Source organism: Caloenas nicobarica, chromosome 2 (genome assembly GCF_036013445.1).
Source record: "Caloenas nicobarica isolate bCalNic1 chromosome 2, bCalNic1.hap1, whole genome shotgun sequence".
Lineage (NCBI taxonomy): Eukaryota > Metazoa > Chordata > Aves > Columbiformes > Columbidae > Caloenas > Caloenas nicobarica.
The window spans coordinates 46,265,224-46,290,259 of record NC_088246.1 but is presented as its reverse complement, the minus strand read 5'-3'; the positions used below and the strand labels follow the sequence as shown (position 1 = coordinate 46,290,259).

At 38.0% G+C, this 25,036-nt stretch overlaps 1 protein-coding gene across 1 annotated transcript in view; it reads right to left on the bottom strand.

The window, feature by feature from the left end:
• NEK11 (NIMA related kinase 11) overlaps positions 1 to 25,036 on the bottom strand; it is an 87,313-nt gene that overhangs the window by 17,503 nt on the left and 44,774 nt on the right. Inside the window, exons 11-13 of the mRNA XM_065627291.1 lie at positions 24,522 to 24,660; positions 6,999 to 7,126; positions 1,569 to 1,629 (exon numbers count right to left, since the gene is read on the bottom strand). Of these exons, the coding sequence (XP_065483363.1) occupies positions 1,569 to 1,629; positions 6,999 to 7,126; positions 24,522 to 24,660 (328 nt within the window). The remainder of the gene's footprint in view (positions 1 to 1,568; positions 1,630 to 6,998; positions 7,127 to 24,521; positions 24,661 to 25,036) is intronic.

The following is a 25,036-nucleotide window of genomic DNA, read 5'->3' as shown; positions in this document are numbered from 1 at the left end:
CTAACCTATGTAAAATGCACCATATACAGAAAATTTCAATGTAACACGAATTTGCAGCCCAATGAAGAAAAAGCAAGGTATAAATGAATGTTAGCAAACATAAAGATAACCCCAACTGCAGCTTTGTAGCTTCACATTGGAAGAACTTAAAATAGCAAATGTTTAAACTTCTTCAGTGACACTGAGCATACAAAGATAAAAGGAAACCTAGCAGATTTCTTTCTTATTATCATCATGTTTGGAGCAGATCATACAAACCTAATTACTAGCTCAGCTTGGAGAAAGGCTTTAAGTTTCAGCACAGACTGGTCAGAGACTTTTTTAATGTTTAAAGCACAATTTAATTCTTTAATATTGCACTTTTAGAAGGTGTCTTCTTGTTCTTAATACTGAAAGAAAAAGAGGAAGACAAGAGTCTCTTTAATTCTAAGATTTTTTTAAAATACCACTGTTTGTCTTTGGCTAATACTCTGGGTTATTACCAGAAGCCCTCAAGGCAATTTCTCTCTTTCATTAAAACAGCAAAATATTAAAGCACAGAGCTAAATTTTGTTGTTATTTCCAGTTCTGCAAACCCACAGCAGACAATGATGCTGCAAATGTATAAATGAGTGCAGAATTTGAAGACAAACTGGACATGAATGTTCCTTCCTTCAGCCCTAAAGATCCCCCTGACGTGGGACCCAGAAGGTGACCAGACGCGATTCAGTGGCTACAAGACTATGACAGCCACAGCTTTGATTACTCCTTTACATCCTTTTTCTTCTTTGCTTTTCTCTTTCCATCAGTCCATGCTCACGAGCAGGGGTGAAACAGGGCTTGGCACTGAAGGCATCTCGACAAGGAGGATTTCCCAAGCTTCCCCTACATTCTCATGTCAGAGCCACAAGATAATACTAAGGCAGGTTTATCCTGACTGAATGAGTGTAAATGAGGCAGCTACATGAGACTGCGGTTCCCGTGGGAGCCTTTGGGAACTCAACTGGGCTTTCAAGGACAGTGACTATGCCAGCCTCAGTAAACAGCTTTCTTTCATTTAAGTTTTCTTTTTTCTTAAGTACAACACGAGAAGTCAGGCTTTCAAGCTCTAAATTTATAGACAGAATGTGCACGAGATTTTAGGATCAAATTGCAAACTTAAATTCTCTGTGATTTTTCTGTGCCTGTAATGAAATACTGTAAAATAAAATATTATCCAAACCTGGATCATAGCTTAATTTTTTTTTAATATTTTCATTCATTTTGTCTTATTGTTACCAGTACTAGAAACTATAAACCAACCTACATATCCTTAAATATTTTCCTCTGGAGCAAAGATGGCAGAATCCAAGTTTTTAAAAGCTTTTGTTATAACATTCAACATTTCTGACCATCATACTTTATGGCTCTGTTATTTTCAACAAAAGCACTTCACTGCCTATGCCTTTTCTTTTGGCATATTTATATTTCTCTGCAGTAAACTAAGGAAGCAATTTTATTTTATTGCAAAATGGAAATAATTGGACTGTGATGAATACAGACTGCTAATAACTGCTGCTGTTACATTTAAAGAAGAGGTATCATCTTACCCCATGAGCTATTATTCAGGACACTCTCCAAATATTTGACCATTGCCTCGATATCACTGTCCTGAGGATAAATGAAATAAGGAACAGCGTTAGTGTGAGCAGAAACTTAAATGTAAACACCATGTACCAGAGGTACGATCCCACAAACACAAAGGACTACAAAGAGTCTACATTGCTCAAGGCCTTTTCTGTATTGTTTTACCAGGCTTGGGTATGATGTTATATACAGTTATTTACGTCAGATTCCTTGCAAACCACTATTGTGTGGAACAACTGTGCTTGGAGTTTAAAGAAGATATGTTTATCATGGAGGGTGGTATGCAATCTCTGAAAATACACCAGCATTTTTTCATCGGTTAGGTCTGGAATATCTAAACCAATATTATGTTGAAAAAGGCAAGTGTGTACTTCTTGACTATACCCAAATTTCTTATCCATATGATAGCTGCCCACTGCAAATTAATACTTATGTTTCATGTAATTACATCTACTTATATATCTAGTAACAACGACTAATTGAAAAAATTTGAATTAAAAAGAGATTTTAGCACTTTTCTATTTCAAGTATTCTATTACCAGACAGATGATTAACAGTTTTGCCATAATATCTTTCATGTGAAATGCTGTTCATATACACAGATGAAATTTAAATATCTGGCCATTAAGCAATGATTGTGCTCCAGGAAGTAGATCACAATTTTATTAAAATCCAAGAGAAACGTGGACTCTCAGTTTCTAGAAGCTGCTGGCATATCACATTGACAAATATGGCATTTCTTGACTATTTAAAACTGAAAATCAGCCCTTGCTGAAAAATCTGCCAAAAACTTTTTTTAAAAAAAATACCGCGCAGCCTATGGCTTTAAAATTTAAAACACTGGAATAAAAAAAAAAAAAAGCAAACCCAAGATCAGTATTGACCTCAGCTTCTACAATCTGCTTTATATTTCTCTGTGACCTTACTCAAAACGCTCATTTTAAATTTCTCAAATGGAGGAACTGCCAGTATACCTTAACAGGACAACAAAAATTGTTGGCAATGACTGTTAGCTGGTTGGTGACCTTTCAGTGCAAGTGAGTGCTACTATGGATGAGCATGACCTAATCTTTCACTATCCTGTGTTGTTACATAGGCTTATATTTGAAACAGGCTCTGCTATTTTAGCTGAGGTTTGCAAGATGGGAATCAGCTTCTTTGTTGGCTATTTCAACAAACAACCGAAAGGATTATAGGTTTGAAGGAGCCTCTTTGCCCTTCTGGACAAAACAATGGCAAATGGCCACATACAATAATAACAGAATTGGTTTAATAAAACCTTTTTTTCTTTTTTAATGGAATAAATACTGTAATTCCCAAACCTTTGACTTCTCACAACAGGACATCATATTTACTCCAAATGTCACAACAGAGGTGATTTTTTCCCATTACGCTCTAAGGCAAAAGATACGCTTTCACCACTTTCATCACCACTGGTTTTCAAAGAAACTAGCTGTCTTAGCTTGGCTATCTTGAAACAAAATTTCGATGAGGAAGAGATGTGGTTTTAACGCAGTGGTAAATAGCTGAATAAATGATTAATCAACTTACACTGAGGGATAAACTACCTATGCCTTTTCTCCACTTGGGTTTAGCAATCCAAGACAATTTTAGCTGGTTTATTTATTACACTTATCTTGTTAATGTATTTAATGGTTTTGGGGGTTGGTTAGTTTGTTTGTTTGTTTTTTTCAGAGAAAGCAAAGCCCTACAGAATAGGCAAGGGACTCCGACGGACATGCAGAAGAAAGGCACTCTTATGTGTAAGAGCCAGCGTGGATGAATGCTCCCACATTTTGAATTCAGAAAGAACAAAACTTTTCTAACAGCAACAGGACATGACAAGGCATGTGTTAGGAATCCAGTGGAGCATTTTTTGGGTGACAGCACACAGACCACCTACAGGCACTGGAGCTATGATAATTTATGCCAGCTGATTATCTGGCTTGACAATCTTAGAAGTGCCCTAGAAAATGAAAATACAAAGCTAATGTACCACATTAGTAGACTTTGTCATAATGAAGAGAGTGAATTTGCTATTATTGTCACTAAAAGAAAACACAAAGAACAAGGTGATAAATTGCAGTAAAAACTATCCATTAGCATCTCTGCTAAATGAAAGCTGATGAAAGCTTCACTGCACGCTAACTTTTCAAGATGAAACCTCTATTGAGCTTCATGTTTCTTGATATTTAGAGAAACAGTTCCTCATTCTCTTTCATGTTTTCCCCCTAATTACAAACCAGTGTTTCTAGAAAAAAACCTGTGCAAAAGAGACATTATCTGGAAGAGGTAGAGGTCTGGAAAAGTAACTGGCAAATTGCTGCTTGAAATCTGGCTATTTTCATTTCTGCTCCAAAAGAAAGGGACAAAGGACACTAAACTCCAAGGCTACAACCAAGATGAGAGGTCCAGATGTTCTTAGGGTCTGAAATTGGTGGCAACTCCAGATCTGCAACTGGACAAAATAGCTGGAAACACACAGGCTGTATTGAAAGAAACCAACACGGGAAAAATAGCTGTCTCAGCTCCCATCCTGAATCTTTAAAATTATACTGATCCAGAGCCTAACTGTACCTTCTTAACTGAAGAGGTGTTGCATCCCACGTAAGGCCACTACTTCTCAGTCTGTCTTGACATCTGTGGGAGCCTAATACAGCTTGAATAAACAGCTCAGATCTCTTTCTACATCAGGCACCCCCATGTGTTTTTCATGAGATGACTTTTGTGACCCCATGCTACTGCATGAATGTCAGAACTTTTTTTTAATCATTGTTTGAAGTAATGGGGTTACCAGGGAGCACCATCAGATGCAGCATTTCCACACACTCTGCACAGAAGTAACTAGTAAAGCAATCTTGGCATTGGAAAATGGAGATATTTGGACAGATTAGGAAGGTAAATATCTTACAAGTCCTTATCCTGTGTTGCAGTGGAATGACTTCTTTATTAGCACACACCTCCAAAAGCTTAACTTATGAATGCATTTTTGAAGAAAGGGTCTAAGAGTATGAATTTTACCATAGAAAGACAAGTAGGAGTTCTGGTATTAAGTAAATGACTGCAGAAGCAAACCCTGCTATTTTATATACTGTCAAGATCCATTCTATTCTGGTAGGATTTGAAGCTTATTAATACTGAGCATGATCCCACCTACCTTTGAGAGAGATTCATCTCAACTGTTGACATCCAGAATGAAGATGTTCCATGCATCCTAATAACTGTAGATCCCTTTATAATCGCCAGAGAGACCACCCAGCACATTCCATCTAATCTACACTAGATATTTACACCAAGATAACATTATTGTCTAAAAATTCTTGCTTACTTCTCCTTACTGTACAGACATTCTATTCAGTTAATTGAGACATAGGTGTCCAGATTTGTGCAGCTAAGTTTAGTCTGCTTTGACCTCCGACTTATTGCACAATTTTTCACTTGAGAAAGGGAAAGTTGAAAATTATGCTCACTTCCCAAGAGAAAGAAAAGGTGACTGTGTCAATATGCAGAAACACATCTGCTTTATCTAAGGTGGGATCAACACAAGAAAAAACACAGACAGACAATCCGTTTATTTGATAGAGGAAGCCCTAGAAGACAAGTGGTCACAATGGGTGCTTCCAAGTCAGCCTGTGCAGGCCAGTTCACAGAGGGTTAATGCTCTGTGTGCACACAAACTGCTGGTAAAGCCCAAGGGCCACCTGGGCTGGACACAGACAAGAGGGTGCCAGTGGGAGAGCTCTGCCAGCCCAGGGAGTCAGTTCTTGTCATCACCGAATTCTGCACCACTGCACAATGAGGGGATGTCATTGCTCAGATCTGACTGCCAACACCTAATTTATTCTGTGTTATTGAGAAATCTATTTTTATCTTCTGCCCTTCACTAATTCTAAGCAGCAGTCTGCCTGTTCGAAAATACTATTGATTGACACTTAATGATACCGTCAATGAAAGTTGAATGAAAATTTTAAAACGCGTTCTAAAAAGAAAAAATAATTATCTCAGAGTCTGATGAAAATGAGCAATAATTTATTTTCAATAATATCTTGTGGTAGACTTTCTGGGAAACACAGTGTTTGCAAGTCTATGCGTTGTGGGTAAACACAGACCTAGCAAACTGAAAAAAAACCATTTTCTTAGATATTCCACTGATTTACAATTGACTAATAATTTCTTTAGACCACTACTGAATAACACTGATCCTGAATTTTAAAGCATCCTGCTTGATTAGTTTGAAAGCTAGAAGGACATTTCTAGATTGAATGAAGCTGCTTCGGAGTAAACTTCAACTTTAACTGGTGGGAGAGTTTCAGGACTCTTTGCTACCATGGTAGAAGTAAAATTCTGATTTCTCACACAAACATATTATTTTCACCTTAAAAACTACATCTTAAAGAAGCCATTAGCTCAAAAGTTTCAAAAATCAGTATCGGTTATTTATAATTTAGTGAAGAGTATTAGCATACTTGGTTGGTTCCCTAGAATGCAAAAGACATCACACTGTTCTGCAAAATTTGCACATGAACTCAGAATAACATATATGATCTTAAGCAGAACCAGGCAGCACTATTGAGAGGCAACATACGCAATGCTTTAAGCTAGTGGCCCAGGGGAGAAATGAATTGTTCTTGAATACTTTAGGAAGATCCATTTTCAGAACTGGCTTGGGCATTTAGGTTCATCGATTTCACTGACACTTGATCACTGGAGATAAGATTCATCTCAGCTCATTCTGATCAGATCTAAATTAGGTGCCTTTTCCAATAATCTTTAGCCTTCTTCACACTGCAATCCCTAAGATTTTCTTCTGGCAGTCTCACCTGATAAAGCTACTTTAAGCCTTTCAATAATAAGTTTCCTCTTCACTGACTCTTTCTGAGATTCTTGGGAAACTTTACAGATTTGCTGGTCAAGCCTTGCAGTTGTTTAGCCTCATAGTTCATTACACTGACCTAGAAAATGTCTGATATAAGCAAGAAGTGGCAGCTAGAGGTGCCAGTCTTTGCCTAGGAATTAGAACTGGGATTTAGATCTTATGCTTGGAGTATACTTTCAGCTTGAACTTAATTTACCCATGCTAAGATGTGAGAGAACCCCACTCTGAGTGTTTTACAGTCGCAAGGAAGTTTACTGACAACAACCAGCTTATGGCATTCATGGGAGTGTTGTCCTTAATCTTGAAGGGATGCAAGAATCTTTCTCAACAATGTCTCAGAAGAATTACATATGCATAAACATATAACTAATTCATGGTATTTATATACATACACACATTCCTATTTTAAAAAAACCAAATTTCACTCATGTCAGTAGGATAAAATCTTGGAAGAAGCTTAATTTCATATGGAAAATGAGCATCAAGTGTATACTGCTTTCCCAAAGGTCACATATACCTGGTGATTTGTCTTAAAGATCGTCTGTGACACTTCCACATCCTCCTCCTCCTCTTCACTGCCTTCTGAACAGGATTCAAACTCATCATTATAATATTCTTCTGCAATTTCTGGGTCTTCAGGGATCTCTAAAGGAAATTATGAGTTCAAAGTATAGATACAGACAATATGCATGATGTTAAAGAGAGAAAATGGATTTTATACCATCCATGTTATGCCACTAGCAATGCGTTCTGTAATTGAAATAAAGGGATAGGTTTTCAGAAATAAAATGTTCATCTTTGATGACATGATAAGCAGGGTTAAAGCTGTCTCTGGCAAAAGGTCAGATCCTCATCATATGCAAATTAATGACCTCAAAGGATCTGTATTGATTTTGGTCCAAAATCACTGAACCATAGAATAACTCAGACTGGAAGGGACTTCACGGGATCATCTTGTTCAAGCATGGTCAGCATTGAACTGAATCCAGCTTTTGTGGCCTGAAATCATGCCCCAGTTGGGTTTTCTCTAACACAAACAACCTGTGGTGAATACAACTGCTATGCTAAAATGGAAAATAATATATAACAGGCACACATTTAAAAGACAAAAGAAATAAAAATTGATATCTTTTTCCAAACCCTCCTGAAACAAAAGCATAACAAAATAAAAGAAACTGGTGTAAAGTCAAGCTACACATACTTGAGTGTTGTGCTTCCTCAGTCTGTTACTATAACAATTTTAGTGATAGCAGTGAGTGCAATATTAATATAGCAAACAAGCCTATGAAGTACAACAATTGTTACTAAACATATCTATCACAGCATGAAAAGACATTCCAGTCACTCTCCTCCGGGTGAAATCCTTCAGCACCCCAGAATCCCTAAGTGAGGAGTTAGTGAAACAGCTCAAGGCGTGACTGCACCTTCTTTGTTGAGCTGCCCTTTCTCAGCAGAAACACTTAGGCATATATTGAACTTCAAGTAGAAGCTGGACTGTGGTGACTATTTGAATAAAAAGCAGAAGCCCCTCTTTTCCAGACAGAAACCTGCAAGGCAAAGAGTTGCACATCTCTTTCACAGAGAGGCTACAGGAGAGCTAACACCCATGCTTTGGTTTTAGGCAGTCCCTTCCTGATTTATCAAGATAAGTTACATCCAAGCACAGGAACAATATTTTTATGGTAACAGTTTTCAAAGAGAAAATGTTTGGTATCCATCTTTGCCTGTTATTATTACAAGAAATGTTAGTTGAATGTAAAAATTGCTTAATATTCAGCTTTCATAAATCACCATATTCCTAACTTTATCTATTGCTGGTTTCCACCGTTCTCCCCAATTAAATCTACCACTTTAAAGAAATGTAAACTGACTTATCTTAAATATTACTGGATTGAGAGAAATTAAATTCAAACAATAGGACATAAAAATACTGAATAGATTTTTTTTTTACTTGATTCACATGGATAAAAAGAAAACAAAATAATTTAAACAGGGAAATACAATTAAAATCCAATAAAAGTCATTGGAGTTTGGGCAGGAGGAATATTTCTGATCTTTAAGGTGTAAGAAAGAGAACTTGGGAAAAAAGTGAAAAAGTATTTATCTGCACCACTAGGTAGTTGAAGCTCTCCTGTTGAGATATGATCTCTACTATCTACTGTCTCCAAAGCATTTTAAAAAAATACTTTGTTTTTTTATAAACTTGATTGACCTCCAAAATACTGACACATGTCACATTTTCACTCAGGTTCCTCTGTTTAAAAATATTTAGGAAAGCTGCATAAGAGCACCATGCTCCACTGTCACGATTTCTGGTTTTTTCTGTTTCTAGTTTTCACCTTTCTTAGTTGGGGGAAAAGAAAAAAAAATCAATATGTGGGCTTCCAGGCGAAGAAGCCCCCCAGCCCAAAAACTTTTTCCCACAAATGAAAACATTTATTATTGTGTTTAATTGCTTGAGTTCTACAAAGTGCCATTTGACAGAAAAGTCTAACACTTCATTAAAAAAAAAAAAATCTTAAATGTCATTCCTTTTTACATGGGAAAAACAATACAAAACGAAGATACATCTCATTTTCCAGATGGAGCAAACATTAATTTTTCTTTCTTGCAGAGAGGCTGTTATGCCTGTGATTAGTATAATTTTATTAGGTTCATTTGCATTCTATGTGTATATATGCGTTCACATACATATGAAACAGACTATTTATTATGCTATAAAACAAACATTGGACTGCACCAGTGTTTTCTGAGTCGTCTTCTCCTCCCACATTCTGGGTTTGTTTACTGTTGTACTAAAAAAATCATTGCTCCCCTTCCCAAACAAACAAGGTATCAAAATCTTTTTTACTCATAATTGTAACTTCAAAATGTCTGCTCTGGCTACAGTAAAGCTCTATACTTTGTGAGAGATACTCATGACCATCCAAAACTGCTGATGTCTCTGAACTATGCGGAGAGGCTGGCACTGGACATATCCCACTTCCACGCCAGCCTTTGCATCCTTGTCAGAATTGCTCACTGCACCATTTGTGAAATTGTTTCGACAGCTGTTCATACAGTGTCAGTTAATCTGAGCTCAGTAATATGATTTTAAACACTCGTTCAGACACTAGAGATTTTCCAGGGTACACAAGTTTACCGGCCCCGATTCAGAAACTATTCCAAGTGACACGTCTGAAAGAAGACAGCGGATGAGAACTTGAGGTCTAGCTAATACAAGTCCTTAAAACTTCTTGGTTTTATGACAAGGACGTTTAAAGAAAGTGCCTTCAAAACATCAACACATTCATTTAGACTACTTGGTTCTATATAACAGTTCCTTCAGTACTGCTAAGTAGATCCAATTCCCAGCTCTCCGTGTGTTACAGATGCAGAGACACGTCTGTGGTTCTCTGCAGAATTAATCTGAGTAGAGAACAGCTTATTTAGTTGAGACCCAGGATCAGCCCAATTTCAAGAAGACATAAGCTGGCTTTAGCACAGCAGATATCATAAATCAACATGGTAAGCTGTACCCATGCTGGCCTAGTAAAATCTAAGTGCAGATAACTTGAGTGAGCTGGTGTTTCAGGCACTGTCAGGGGAGGTTGGGCCCCATATGTTTCCATTTCCATGTCTGCAGCCCGTTCTCTAGAATATTTGCTACCTGAGTTTTCCCATGATCCTCAATATTTCATATACACATCTAATTTCCACTAACCAGGTAGCAAAAGGCCAGTTACTGCCACCATCCCTGAACATTATCAGTGCAGTTGCACACCTTAGCAATGTGGCATGGAAGAAAACTCCTTGGTTTGCACCTTCAGAGGAGCAGTTCTAATAAAAATGTTGCTCTTTGGGACAGGTCTTTTTTTTGCACACCTTTGCAAAGCCCAGCATGGATTCCAAGGCCAGGACCTTGACACTGCCTTTATTCTGAAATAAAATAGAATTTAAGCTTATTTGTGCCTGGAAGCTACTTGGGTAAAAAAGTGGTGCTAACGAGGTGAACATCGACTCTATCATATCAAAAGAGGAAATGAAACTGCTGCTGCAGAACCCAGGGTACCCTGCCTCTTCACTTTCACAGCTTGACGGGGAGAACAGCACCAGATTTAAGAAGGTCCTGATACCATCTGCGGCCCATCGGACCCCCCCACTCACACAGCCCTCCTGACCTGCCCAAGCACAGCGAGTCCAAATCACTCCCATCTCCTTGCATGCAACAAAGTCACCCTGTACAGCATACATGTGGTAGGCAGGGACCATGGTTTCCTCACACACCCTTGGAGAAGAAAGGTGATGGTAACATCCAATACAAAGGTTTCTAATACTGTGCCAGCTGGTAGAACATGCAGCCTCACGGCTGCAGTATCACTGTAATATTGTTGCCCCTCAGATGCCCATTATCCCTCTGATACATCATATTGATACGCTCATAATGGAGTGGAAAGGAAGGTTTCCACTGCTGCTTCTGCTCCCTCACACCCCCCGATCTGTCAGCTGATCTCTGAAAACACACTGAATTTTATCTAGCTGTGCATATTGCACTAAGGCTAGTAACGGTACCTTTTATCTGCTCACTAAGCACTTAATTCAGAACAAACAGCTGTTGCTCACGTATTGCTAGGCAGCTAGGTATAGCACTGAGACACTTGATATTTGGTCTTAGATACTCAAAAGAAAATGAGCTCTGAATACTAGCAATCCTCTTTAGATTTCTTTCTATATATTACTATGATACTAATAGTGGAAGGAAGGGTAAAAACCCATTATCTAAAAAAATTATAAAAGCAAGGTTATTTCCCAAGAAGACAAGCTATGCAGAAAACAAAGGACTGTGATGTTTGTAATACTTTGCTTAAATCCACCAAGAGCTTGTTTCAGGTAGCGTGATAACTTGGCAACAACAGTTTTCTCCAAAGAGATGAAAATACTTTGATAAATATCTTTAATTTTCTCTTGCCTTGAAGTCATAATTGGTGCATCGACTCAGCATTCTCACATTTCAGTGCATGCAGAAGACAATAAGTAAGGCCACTTTTATTTTTAAAAAGGAGAAGAAGAAAAAAGAAAACAGAACAGTATAACCTATGATCATTTTCACCACTTGTATTCAGGGTAACAAAGTCACACTTGACTCCTAAGAACTAGTGTACTTTTTTAATCCCAAAGCTTCATTGCATCTCTGGAAAAAAGGCAGATTTTCTCAGCTGTCACTTTCCCATTTTAAGGAAAAAAGTTGTTACAGTTTCACGTAGCTACACTCCTCAGTCTGCGCAGTCCTACACACAGCAAAGTGAGGAGCAAAGCATTTGACTGCTCTGACAAACATGTACTGTCATCAGGTATGATGCACTCTTAATGTGACATGAACCAACACACTGAAAAGTGGTGCTACACAGCAGCTGTTATGGGCTACCACATCTCTGCTACCACATGCTGCCAGAGAGCTCGAAAAATTAAGAGGGGGGATAAGCCAGGACACAGACACTCGCACTGCTCCCCTCGCAAGCCTTTGGACATGAGCCTTGCTGGGCCAAGAGCCAAGAAAAGCATTCGTCTGCCTTCTTGCTGGGCTGCAGGACAGCCCAGCAGCAGGACCTCATCCGTAACACAGAGGTGCCCCCTGTCCTTTCCTTTCTGTGGAAATGCAGCAACAAATTCCAGTTTGATCCCACCTGAGCAGGTGGGAAGGAGCATCACAGCAGATCCCACGCTGGGCAGGGGGCTGGAGAGCCTGGTGTGCAAGGAGAGGGTGGGAGAGCAGAGTCTGTTCAGCCCTGAGAAGGGAGGGTAAAGGGGAAACCTTTTTGTTGTCTACGGCTATCTGCTCAGAGGACAAAAGGAAGGTGGAGCCAGACTCTTCTCAGAGGTGACAGGGATAGGACAAGAGGCAACGAACATCAGCTGGAACATCATAAATTCTGGTTTGACATTAGGAAAAAGAAATAACAATGAGAGTGATCAAGTACTGGAATGGGGCTTAAAGAAGGTGTAGGATCTCAGTCCTTGGAGGTGTTCCAGACTTGATCAGATACAGACAAGAGAGACCTGATCTGATCAGACCTGCTCTGAGCAGGGGATGAGACTAGACTGACACAAGTCCCTTCCAACCTAAATTATTTTATAATTCTGAGGATATATGATGCTCCATAAAGAAACTGTTTAGAATTATTCCAGATGTATTTGTGCATGTGCACACATTTAACACACGCACTCACAAGCTAAGCAGAAACTTGCCTGTACACTTGCTCACAAGTCACCAGCAAGAGGTGATGGTGAACAGGGCTGGCCAGCACTCTTCAGAACAGTGCATCAGTGATCACAGAGGGAGAAAACAGAGAGGGATTTCTCCCTTCAAGGGAGAAAACAGAAAGAGCTGAAGTACTGTCACAAGAAGAGAGGTTTGAAACACAAAGATATATTTCCCTGAGCTACATAATCCTGAATGAGAAATTCTACTGCAAAGGAGAGGAAGGGTCCTGTGCCCATCTGCAGTTCAGGTCAATACTCATACAATTAGAAAAAATAAGATAATTCTATTATTATAATTTAAGCTCACTCAGATTGGTTTGGGTTGGGTTGTTTGTTTTTCCTTCAGTGCAAACCAAAACCAACCAAACAAAAAAACTTTAAAAGCTTCCCCCAAAGAGAATCACCATTCTTTGGTCAGCTATAGATGAGATACACATTATCAAGCTCTGAAACTTCCTTGTTCAGAAAGTCAGTGGAAGCTTTCGTCCGGCTCTTCTAAACTAGGCTGAAAAAAACTCTCAGAAAATGTGCTTGAGAAGTTAATTAAGGGATGTAACAGGACTTTTGTGCCCATGAAAATCTTGTGCGATCCTTTTGGCTAAGCACAATAGGACTATGAAGTCATTAAAAGAATCACCTTCTGACATGGCCATGTACAGCATAGACGTAAAATAGCTTGTTCTAAATGAGAACTAGAAATATAAGAAAAGTTAATCAGTAATAGTTTACAATTCTCCTTTTTGCATTTTTAAAAGGATAAACATTTCATTCATTTGTGGGCTTCACTGAGTGATAGTTTACCTATTGTGAAATGTCTAGGAAAAATAGAGTTAAAGAGGATGTAAATCAGAGTAGCCTTATGGGGATCATCTACTATTGGATCTTAGAAAGGAAGTAGCTAGTTTCAAAATGTTTTTCCAAGGATTTTTTTTTTTTTTTAACCAAAATGAAATTTCAAAACCAAAAAATCTATTTGAAGGATGCAGTTCTTTTTCTCAAATGTTCCACCTCCCGGTGTTTTATCAGTATGCAGAGAGACAAAACACGAGAGGAAGAAAGGAGCTGCTAAAAGGAGTTGTTAGCAAAAATAAACAGCAATAAGTAACACTTTCATCAGGTTTTGGGGGGTTTTGTTTTCTTGTTTGTGGGTTTTTTTAGTTGGTAGGTTGTGGGTTTTCTTTGTTTGTGTTGTGTGTATGTTTTGGTGGTTTTTTTCTTCTGATTTTCCAGTTGTCACTTACACAGAACTGGGAGCTCTGGTAGGCAGTGACAATGAAGAGGAAGCCATGCTGCCTTTCAAGCACGTTTTAAAGTTCAGCAGATCTAAAAATTTTCCAAATATTCAGAAATCCTTTTAGTACCAATGGGTGAATGAAGACAAAGAATAATATAGTGATGTGGTCAAAAAGAGGGGGCACTCCGTGAGTCTTGGAAGCCATTTCCTTCATGCACAAAGAGGCCTTGTTATTGTAAAGGTTGCCTTATTATTTGCACAGTTTCCAGCAGGAACAGAGCAAGAGCTATAAATTAAAGGAAAAATGACCATGAAGCCAGCTTATGACATAAATTTAAAACTACCTTAGCCCTTGAGTTATTTTAAACTTTTTTGATTAGTCAAGTATACTTTCAAACAAAAACTCAGTTTTCCTGATGAACCTGACAGACACTGCCTGACACTTTCCCTTTCAGTCTGACAATAATGTTGGGAAGGAGAGAGTCCACGTGTTAATACAAAACCCGCCCCTTAAGTCAGTCACTTCCTTCTCCTCGAGATTCAGGTCAAGAATGCCATTTTTAAGACATAAATTGGGGATATTTTCACAACCAGAGTCTACTGAAAGAGTAGAAAACAAATGGGAACAGTTCAGATCCAAATGTGGTGTAAGCAGTTGTGCGCATGAGAGTCTGGATGTAGCAGAGATGTAAAATACATTTAATTTGGATATAAGCAGTAACATAAGTAATACGATGAACAAGTACAAAAACAAATAAACGATTGCAACCGAGCCAAAAAGTATTGAGACCTTGAAGAAACTAGCTGGTGAAAGTCAACGTATTTACTAAATCACAGGAGCACATTTTGTTCCATGGAGCGGATAGAATAGCAGGAGAATGTAAACCAAAATCTACATTGCTATCACCTTCTCATCTCCTCCAGCTTGTTGTCTGACAGTCGCATGCACTGAAAGCTAAACTGGTAGAAACTGCAAACTAATTCCATACTTACAGCTACTCACTGAGCAAATTTTCCCTCACTTGGAATTGGCTCCAGCTTCTTGCGTCACCGTATAATTTGGCCCAGCTCCACAGAAATGCTGTTTAGTTTTGTAAGTGAGCCAGAAAACTCTGACTGGGAGGTAGACTAGAATTCCTTATTGAATGTTTTTCGACACAATCCTCTTCACAGCTGCTTTGTTTGCAAGTAAATGCCCAGTGCGTCTCTATTTACATTGGTTTAAGCTTGAGTCTAAAGTTCAGTGTAAAGTTATATTGCCCTATAAGTAGGACAACTTGGAATAAAAATTAGTATCTTTCTAAGGAAGACTTAAAACATTGAAAGTATCTGCTACAGAATCTAGTATATAGTATTTTTTGTACATATATGATCTTGGTACATTTGCTTCTAACTGCTTCCTAAATTCACACAGTGTATGTTAAATTTTTTTTAACATAATGCTTTGGAACGAATGAAGGGACTTCCCACGTACGTTTTAAAAAGACTTGGCCAGAATAATTTTAACTGTAGTCATTCACCAAGGTGAATTTCGAGAGAGGCCCTATTCATCAATGCCAAACTAAATCAGTATGAAAAATACATCAGAAAAAACAAAAAGCAGGAGCTACAGAGCAACACAATTTGCTCTCCTCACACTTTCAAAGTGTTTGGGGTTTTCTACATCACTGCTTTGTAAAGACTTCATTCTGCAAGCTTCCCTCTGCAAAGCTGTAAGAGCAAGACTTCTTGTAAGAAGTCAGCTGTGAGTTTTTGTGAAGCTATGAAAAGATTTAAGTAGCTAGGCATACCAAACAGAACATAGTTTTGGAAAAGGTTTCCTGAGGAGGTTATGAGTAGAGTTCAATTCCTGATGGCCCTCAAGCAAGCTAAAGCATTCAAGTCAAAACTTGAAGATAACGGAAAATGCATAGTAACATCTACAGAGAGGTTTCTAAATTACTGTAAACACTAGACTCCAAAATGTCATAAAATTCCTATAATATCTCTTTAATTGTATGGTTGCCCTCATGGAAGAAAGTTTTAAACAGGGAGCTATAACCGAAGCAAAAAATCAGCTCTCCAAAGGCAATACTTCCTTCTAGGGAAGAACTCCTTAAACAAGAAGACTAGTGCTTCAGTCAATTAAAAATTAAAAGAGCACTGATTCATTTTCCTCTCTGTGGCTAAAACTTGAAAATTTTGTTAAACCTTGCTTTTGCTAGAATATATCAAATTTACTATTGGTTTAATTGAATCTGGGACGAGGTGGGATCTCAGTAGGAACCTGAGCAGTGAAAACATGAGACAGATGAGCAGGTGAGAGGGACAAGCTCCCAGCATGCCTACACCCTCAAATCCTGCGAGAGTCTCTGGAGTTTTGTCTCCCCCTGTGCCAAGAACAAGCGGAGGACTGGGAACTGCAAATCCCAGAACTAAACAGGCAAGTTTCTCTCCGCAAACATCCCGCAGTATCATTTCAGCAAGTGGCAAGTCAGAGAATACGCCTTGTGATCCTGGAAGCAGGGTAACCACGTGAAAGAGGAGGCCAAAGGGTAACCCACAGTAGAAGTCCCTGCAACACTGTCTTCTTAATTGAGACTAGTATTTCTGGTTACAAAGAACACTATAACAAGAATAGTGCAGAAAGGTGCTTAAGCCTACATAATATAAATCTTATTCTGTTCTGTTTTGACTTGACAGACTGAAAAACAAAACAAAACACGACATGATTTTCCTAAAAGCCTTTGAGCAGTGCGACTGCTTGTATGATCATATTTTGGAGCGTTACTTAGTTAATCAGTATGCATAAGTACCATTTTACAGGCACTAAACAAAATGTGTATGTGCAGAGATGCTTAAAAATGTGCTCAGAAACATTACAGGCTTTTTAACCTTCCAGAATTCTAAAAAATACCTTGAAAATCCTTCAACAAAGCTTGTAAAAATAGTGGAGAAGGAAAAAAAAAAACCAACAACAACAAACCCACAATATTTTATAATAAGTGAACATTTCCTATTTGAGAGTCAACTGAACTTCGCCCTCTTGAAATTCAAAGTATTATATCCATAACTGACAATTAGCAATGGAAATATAGAAATAATGTATGCAATTACTATAATGTACTTAGCTATTTTGGAATGGTAATGAAATCAGGGGTTTGCCAGATGTAACGTACTGCAACATATTAAGCTAAGGAATTTAACATGTTCTAATCTTTGCAGTATACAGAAATAAAAGGAATTTAATACAGATCAGAGAGATCATATATGCCCCCTTAATTTATATACCTTTATTTTTTTACATTTTTTTTCTGTACAAAGAATTTAAATAACACGATTAGTTAGCTTAAGCTATTTTGCTCCTTTAACTTGACCCCTTTGTAATAGACAAACGTCTATTACAAGCGGAGTAGTAGCTTATGCAGACCTGGGCCTCTTACAGAAATGAATGTGAATGCAGGTGAAGCCCCAACTAATAATGTACTGGTAATCCAAAAATACAAGATACAATATTTTATTGGTGGCCCTTACGTTCAGTGTTGTCTTCTCGCATCGCCTTTTCCCTTCCAGGCACTTACGTGCTGCAACGAGGACAAGCCCTTAGAAATATGGATGTATTTCCATCTATAATTTCTTCCATACTTAAAAAAAAAAATCTTCCCCACTCTTGTTTACCATGTCTCATCAGCTGTGAAATTGATATGAATATAAAGTGGCACTTTAAGCCACGAATGCCAGTGCGTGGCTTTAAGTTTTCATGCCTGTTAGACTGTGGTTTGTTGAATTTAACACTCCTTATGGCTCCTGTAAAAAGTTTGGGGGTTGGTAATGGAGATAGCTTTCAATCCAGTATCTTTCAACTGTAAAAACTAATCCAAATCAGAAGGATCAAAGATAGTGGTAAGGAAATGGTTATTTTTGTTGCATCTGTAATTGCACTGAGCTATCTGGAAGCACTTTTAGATACAGTTTACGATTTTGTAGCCAATTTCAAGGCAAGTTCTACTGTAGAAATTGAATCAGAAACCTTGAACATTTAGCTACTACTGTTGTATAACAGGATTATGCCTTGCTCTTCACACTTTTTTCAACTGCAGGAACTGAGTTTCTCTACCTAGAGTTTTTTGTATGTAGTAAACTAAAAAACTTCAGATATTCCACACTAATTTCCCACATGGATAAGTACAATTCATATCCTGATAAAGATTTCTCTGGATTCTTTACAAGTATGCCCCCATAACAAGTGTTTCCTATTTATTAAATACTTCTGCAAACTTAAAGCCAGCCAATAGGAATGAAGTTCTATGCAGAGTTGAGAGGAATTATGCTGTAAAATCTGGCTTCATTAGAAGAGACTGTAATCAAAGCAAAAGGACCTGCACTCACATAATTAATGTGATGTAGTGACTGAGCAGCAATTTTCCACCTTACCTAGCCTAATGTGTGGTAGTCCACACAGCAAAGCCATGGTGGTCTATCAGTACTACAAAACCCACGGAAAAGATGACCCTCAGCACCTGAAACTTCCCTCAATATCCAGTTCTCTGGAAAAAACAGGCATCTGCTCTTCTGGTTACTTATTTAAAATCAGCCAAGTAGACTACGAGATCAATAAAGTTAATTAGTAGATGAAGATGAACTAATATTGCTATATTGGAAAGTAATGCATTACTTACATGATGGTTCCAGTAGCGCTTTAGGAGGGTACATCATTAAACATCTAATGAATCTGCCTAGCTGGAACAGCCTTATTCTAGGTGGCATAGGAAGGCACTGACCGTATTCATCCATAACATCAAGTCTGGGTATAGGTCACGGATACTTCTGGTTTTTGGTTGATAATTTTTGCTCATGTTTCAGAAAATAAATCATTCCAGCTGCATTCGTTATCACTCATGGAAATGAGCAGTTAAATACATACAGTTCTTTTTTATAGCAGTTTTTTATCTTATAGATAATCTGACAGCTAGTTGCCAGCACTACAATATAATTTGCCTCACCATTATTTTCACAAAACTACTATTTAAAACTAAGTACAGGCACTGTACATGCAGTAACCTCCAGAAAAATGTACATTGGCATATCTATCCTAGTCCAAATGGAGATAATTTTTATAAAGTAAATGGGTGAAGAGACAGGGGACAAGGGGGGAAAGTGATGTTAACCAATGCATTGCCAGGTGGCTTTTCTTTTTCATGATAATCAGAGAGGATGAATCACTTATTTCCTAGGTTAAGTATCAGCAAAAATAGGAAATATAGATACAAGGTTATCCTGATACATTTTGCTTTGTCCATTCCTGCTTCATTGCCATGATTTGCAAAATATGTTTTTCAACATTCAGAAATAATTAATCAATAAAATGAGCTGCAGAAATGTAGCAGAAAATAAAAAATCCTAATCAAAATACAAAGAGAATTTAGTTTTTAATCATTAGCAAATTTATGCTCTTCCTTGAACATAAATGAAGGGTATAGATACACATACATATATTTTCAACACAAAACCATTTGTATTTAACAGTGGCTCAGTGTCACTGAGTACAATCTCAGTATGAAACTTACTCCAGCTCTTTTGTCTCTTGCCTGTACTTGGAGAAGCTGGAGATGGAAAAGACAGGAAGATACCTATAGTAAAGCAAAACTATTCCCAGTAGTACAATATATTCTCAACTGCTCTGTCCGTCCTAGTTTTAAATTATTTGTATGATGACAGTTCCATAAATTCCTGGACACATAAGATGGAGACATCAACATTTTTCAATTAATGTTAAACAAAACTATAAAGTATATTTCCATAAATATCTCATTATCAAGATACAATTTCTTTTAAGTTTTGTTTCCAATTAACCAACCTAAAAAATTTAATGCAGCTAAAACTATTACATAAAATAGCTGGAAAAGAGTAAAGCCATCTTTCATTGGTTTATATTTACAAGGGTTTACATTTCCAAGGTCTAATTAGCTGAAACAATGTTAGACCATGTTAGTGGTCTAATTAGATGAAACAATACAGTAAGATTATATATCATTCTAATGATACACTCAACATACCAATTCAGCCATTAATTTAATATGTTAATAATAATTATGAAAGTAATTTTTCTGGGTGACTCTTTCTTAGCAACTCTGTTGCCTGTCATTTTACAAATAAAGGGAGCATTTTTTTACTCCAGATTGTATAAGTAGAGATGCAAAACTGTTAAGAAATTTATAATAGTAACTTAAGAGAAACATAAAGTATAGTTTTAAACCTTCACTCTTGCAAGGAATGTTCCCTACCCACCTGCCACAACTCTCTGAAGATCTGCCGTGACAGCAGTAATAGCTAAACCAGAAAAATTCTTTGCTCTAGCATGCTTGCAAAATGCAGCTGAATCAAGGAACTGGCAAGGCAAAGTCCCAGAACCTGAAGATTTACAGAAATGTTTCTTCATAACCTAGTGTGCCTGCCTACTTCTCCTGCTGCCACTGCATTTCAAGAGAACATCCCATGCTTGTGTGATTATGAGTTCTCCTGACAACCTAGACTGATGTTTTAGCAAAAGACACTTGATTTCCCTGCAGGCTCACCTATTACAGCATAGCAGCTCTCCAAACGCTTCTCATCGCGGCAACTGCGCTGACCATGAGGAGGGTGGGAAGGACACAGAAGCAACACACCACTGGCTGTACAACCAGCCAGGGAGAGGTTTGATCTGCTGCAGTGAACATGCGTTCCAGGAGCTAAACTGGAGTACATCACCAATACAATGCAAGACCAGGACAGCATAACAACATGCACTTGGTGACCCCGAGAACTGGAATGATGGAGAAAAGTCCAAGAACACAGTCAGGAGTTTAGGCATTAAAACCAAAATAATCTATTTTAAATTGGAAGGTAACAGCTTGGAAGTGCCTTTAGGAAGGAATAAAGGGAGGAAGCTTCAGGTACACTAGAAGTGAACAGTGCTAAAGCATACAAATAATATAGAAATATTATACAGAGGTATTACGCAGGAGGATATTGCTGCTGCCTATAAAATATGAAAAGAATAAGCAAAGGAAGGAAGAGAACCACTTAAGCTGCAAGGCAATAAGGCAATGGCTCTCAAAAATGAAACATCCAGAAGAAAGTCTAAGCCAGAAATACAGTAAGGTTCACAAGCACTGCAGTAGTGTGGCCCAGGAAGAGCTTTCTATGCAGAGAAGCAGTGGGAGGTTTCCAGAGTGTGTAAAACACGTCAGATTCTTTAGGAAAGGGGCAGTGCTAATAAGATGCCTATGGCAGCTACAATCTGGACTCAGTGGTCAAATTGATGCTTGTAGTCTTTTCAAGGAACAGAAGCAAATGGTGGGGAAGTGGAGGAATTGGGGGACAGGGTTTCCTCTTTAGCAAAGCACAAACAGAAGACAAGATAATGGCTCTGGAGCACGTGTTTAATGCACAGCTGCTTCTCTTAGCTCATTAAAACAAACAAGCAAACAAAAACATAACTTGCTATTCACAATTTTTCACTGCTGCCCACTCCCAGGTTAAAATGGGATCCTTTTTTTCTTGAGCTTTAGTAACACAAGCACAGAAGAATTTCAAAGTGATTTCTGTCTGCAAAAGTTCATGTTTCTTTGATCTCCCCCACTCCACAAGTTCTTAATTTCCTGCTGAGGCACAGAGGATGCTGCAAACATCCGCTGCCCACAGCCCCCAAAGGCAACAGGGAGAAAGATGACAGCATGCCAGGGTGCATCAGCCATCACTAGCTGGTCTGGCTTAGCAAGTGACATCTGAACAGTCAGATTTAAAAACTACACTTTCAATCAGTCCAACACAACTCAGCAGCATTCCCAGTCGCTATGAAAAAAGAATAAATCTGCAAAGTATAGCTGGATGGTGCAGTAAGGAACTTAATGTTGAAGAACCAACTGAATTTTCTTGTTAAAAATAGTATTTACATTGCCTCCAGCATTTCCCTGTAAGAATAAGAACCATTTTATTTCCTTAAGTTTCTGAAGAACTTGTACCAGCTATCAACAATCTGGAGGAACCTTTTCCGTAATAGACGGAGTTCATCTCAACATCAAAAGCACAGGGTCCACTCAGATCTCTTTCATATTCCAAAAAATAAAACCTGCTTGAAGACTAACAAATTGGTCAGCAACTTGTGATTTCAGACAACTCTTTAAAATGTTCCTCAAGTGCACAGGGGTGCTAATTAGAATGAAAAATGTTCAGAAGATCATTGCTGATTACATAAAACAAACAAGGAGAGAACCTTAAACTTCACAGGAAAGTCTACAGCAGTTAAATGTTTTTGACATTGCTGAAACTCGTTCACCGTAAAGTCCAATACCCCAAACTGTCATAGTGATTTTCATTTATCTAACTGTACTGCCTTGTAATTTCCAGCTTTCAGTAAATATAACTACTACTGCCGAAATTGGATCAAGATGCCATGGTTTTTAAATCTACTTACAAAAGCTAAAACTTGAGCTTTGTATTTGACACCTTCCCTAATGACATACAACTGTGTTCCATCATGCTTTAGATAATTTGCAGTGAGAGCAGAGTGTAAGGTGTTTTATTCCCTGTGCCTCTCCTTAAACCTTTAAGTCTTTCAGTCCTCCAAGCCCTGCTCTTCTCTTCTGCATTTTTTTTTTAAGAACTGCAGGATATGAGTCAAAGATAGTTTGAACTTTCCTCCCTACCTGTTGGGATTGGGGTACTATCCCTAACCTGTTCCCCACCAGCTTTTCCCATTCCTGAGAGGATTTTTTAGGTCTGCCATGAAGAAACTTAAAGGCTGCTGCTGAGGCTCCTCAACGTTCATGAATGCTGTCCTGCTTTTTCTCCTCTTCCTCAATGGTTTTTAGTTTTTGGTTATAACTAGGGAGATTGTTAGTCTGGTTTTCCTAGTCTAACTTTCTCTGATAACCTAGTATGGGTTAGCAAGATTTATTGACATGTAAGACAACTTTATAAAACCCCTTTAAACCTTGCTTCTAGTTTTCTTGGTTTGCTATTGTATAGCCCGCTGATCAAGAACCAAATTCTACTGAAAAATCAATAGCTGGAACTGGTTTTACATTTTCAAATACAAAAGTGCCATTAATAATTTAATAATTAGACATGTAGGACATACATGGTTGCACTGAAATGTTTAAAGAAGAGTGTGAATACTGAATAGAGTAAGTATTAACAACAGCCTTGACATCAGCTTCAGGCATAACAAAGTATTCACAAAGCAAAGAGACACCATGTAATTTCTCTTGCCTATCCATAACTTCTTTTTCTCCTGAACCCACCACTTCAGTGTCAGAGACTCCAGCAAAAGCAATTAGACATGCATTCTGTTTTGTACAATGGATTGACCCAACTTTTGCATCACAGATATAAATGCATCTAATTTCTGTCATTACAGTTTAACAGCTTAACAACCTCTAAAGGCGGAAACATCAGTTTCTTTCCTTTCATGCATGTCGTTCTGTTTCTATTTAGGTATCTTTGCATGCTTCCCTCGGTACATCTCCCACCCACATTTACTGCTTTCTCTTGGTCCTCTATTTGCAAGCTTCCCCACCCTCCTCCCAGGTTGTGTTTCTAGCAGCTGGGTTCTCTCCTACACAGATCATCCCTCCTTATACTGTGAAACAGTAAACCAACCACAAAGACATAAATGAGGCTACATTGGAAGAAAAAAATCCATTCGCTATTAAAAAAAGCCACCTCCACTGCAAACAAACTCATTTTGATGTCTTTGATTTAATGATGTATACTTTCACAGACGCACATAAACCAATACTAAAAGGCATAGCTATTAGAGAAAAGTAGTTTTCATACTTAAAAGTATATTAGTGCACACTTGCACGATTCTAATGTGATTAAAAATCTTTCACCACAATAGTGCTTACACAATAATTCTTAAATATTTAAAAGTACGACACTATTCCAGAACATTTTAGAAACAAAAATACAAACACACTCTTAAAAATATTTTTCTCACTGAGCACATTTCCACAGTCTGACCCTTCTTGAAAAGCTTGACTAATTGTTCATCTATCTACAGAGAAGTACATGTTTATATAGTACTTCATATCCTCTAGACAGTACCTAAGTATTTGAGTACAGTATAGATAAGCACAGTTTAAAGAGTTTCCACCTGCCTCTCTCATTGTTATAGATAAAGAAAATGGCATCAAAGTGTACCAAAGGTGCAAATGCTCCGAATTCTTGTACTCATTTTTTCACTGGAGATATAATTTAGGAAATGCTTTTCTAATACCAGTCATTTCATATTTGCAAAGTTCAAGCTATTTCCTTCTAACTCAGCACCTCATGTGGAGAAGGTGCATTCATCTCCATCACTGCTCATAGGTCACTCCAGCTCTGGGAACACAGACCTCCTGCCATGTAACCTTGCTGTATGTCTGCTGCACACACATATACCTAGATTATTCTTCTTCTCTTTGTAAATCTTTTGACTGCCTTACAAGTCTGACTGCTTTTTACACCACAGTTTCCCCACCACAAATTAACTACAAGGGACAAAATCAGATCTTGCTTTGCTTATAGGAAGTTTCACTTCAACATAAAATTTCAAATTCTTACCATGATCTGTAAGTTCAGACAAGCAGAGCTGATTTGATGTCTCATTTCCACTTGGTTCATCATGTCCTATAGACACACAGTCGCGTGCAATGACTGGCGGAGAATGAATTAGGGGTTTTGAAGTCTGCTCATCAGATTCCTTAGTCCAACGAAGCAGCATGAAGGAACACGTACAGTTAGAGCTTTCAGCAGGACAACACAATGGTTGCCCTGATCTACACAACTGCTGGGACTTGTATTAGGCAAACACTAAAAAAGACCTCCTAACTTTTTTGTAAATGATCAGTAGTGACTCAGCCATAAGCAGAGACAGATTTAACATATTATTTTCTCCAGACACAATGGTAAATAGAAACTAGACTGTATGTGAAAGAAAACGTAGAAGACAAAGCAGTAACCAAAACCTCATTATTTCTGTGATGCTTTCACTATTTCCAAACTGACACTGTTCTCTCTACAATAAGACTAAAATTGAACAGGCCTATCTTCTGTTGTAGATTGCTTAAAATCAAAGG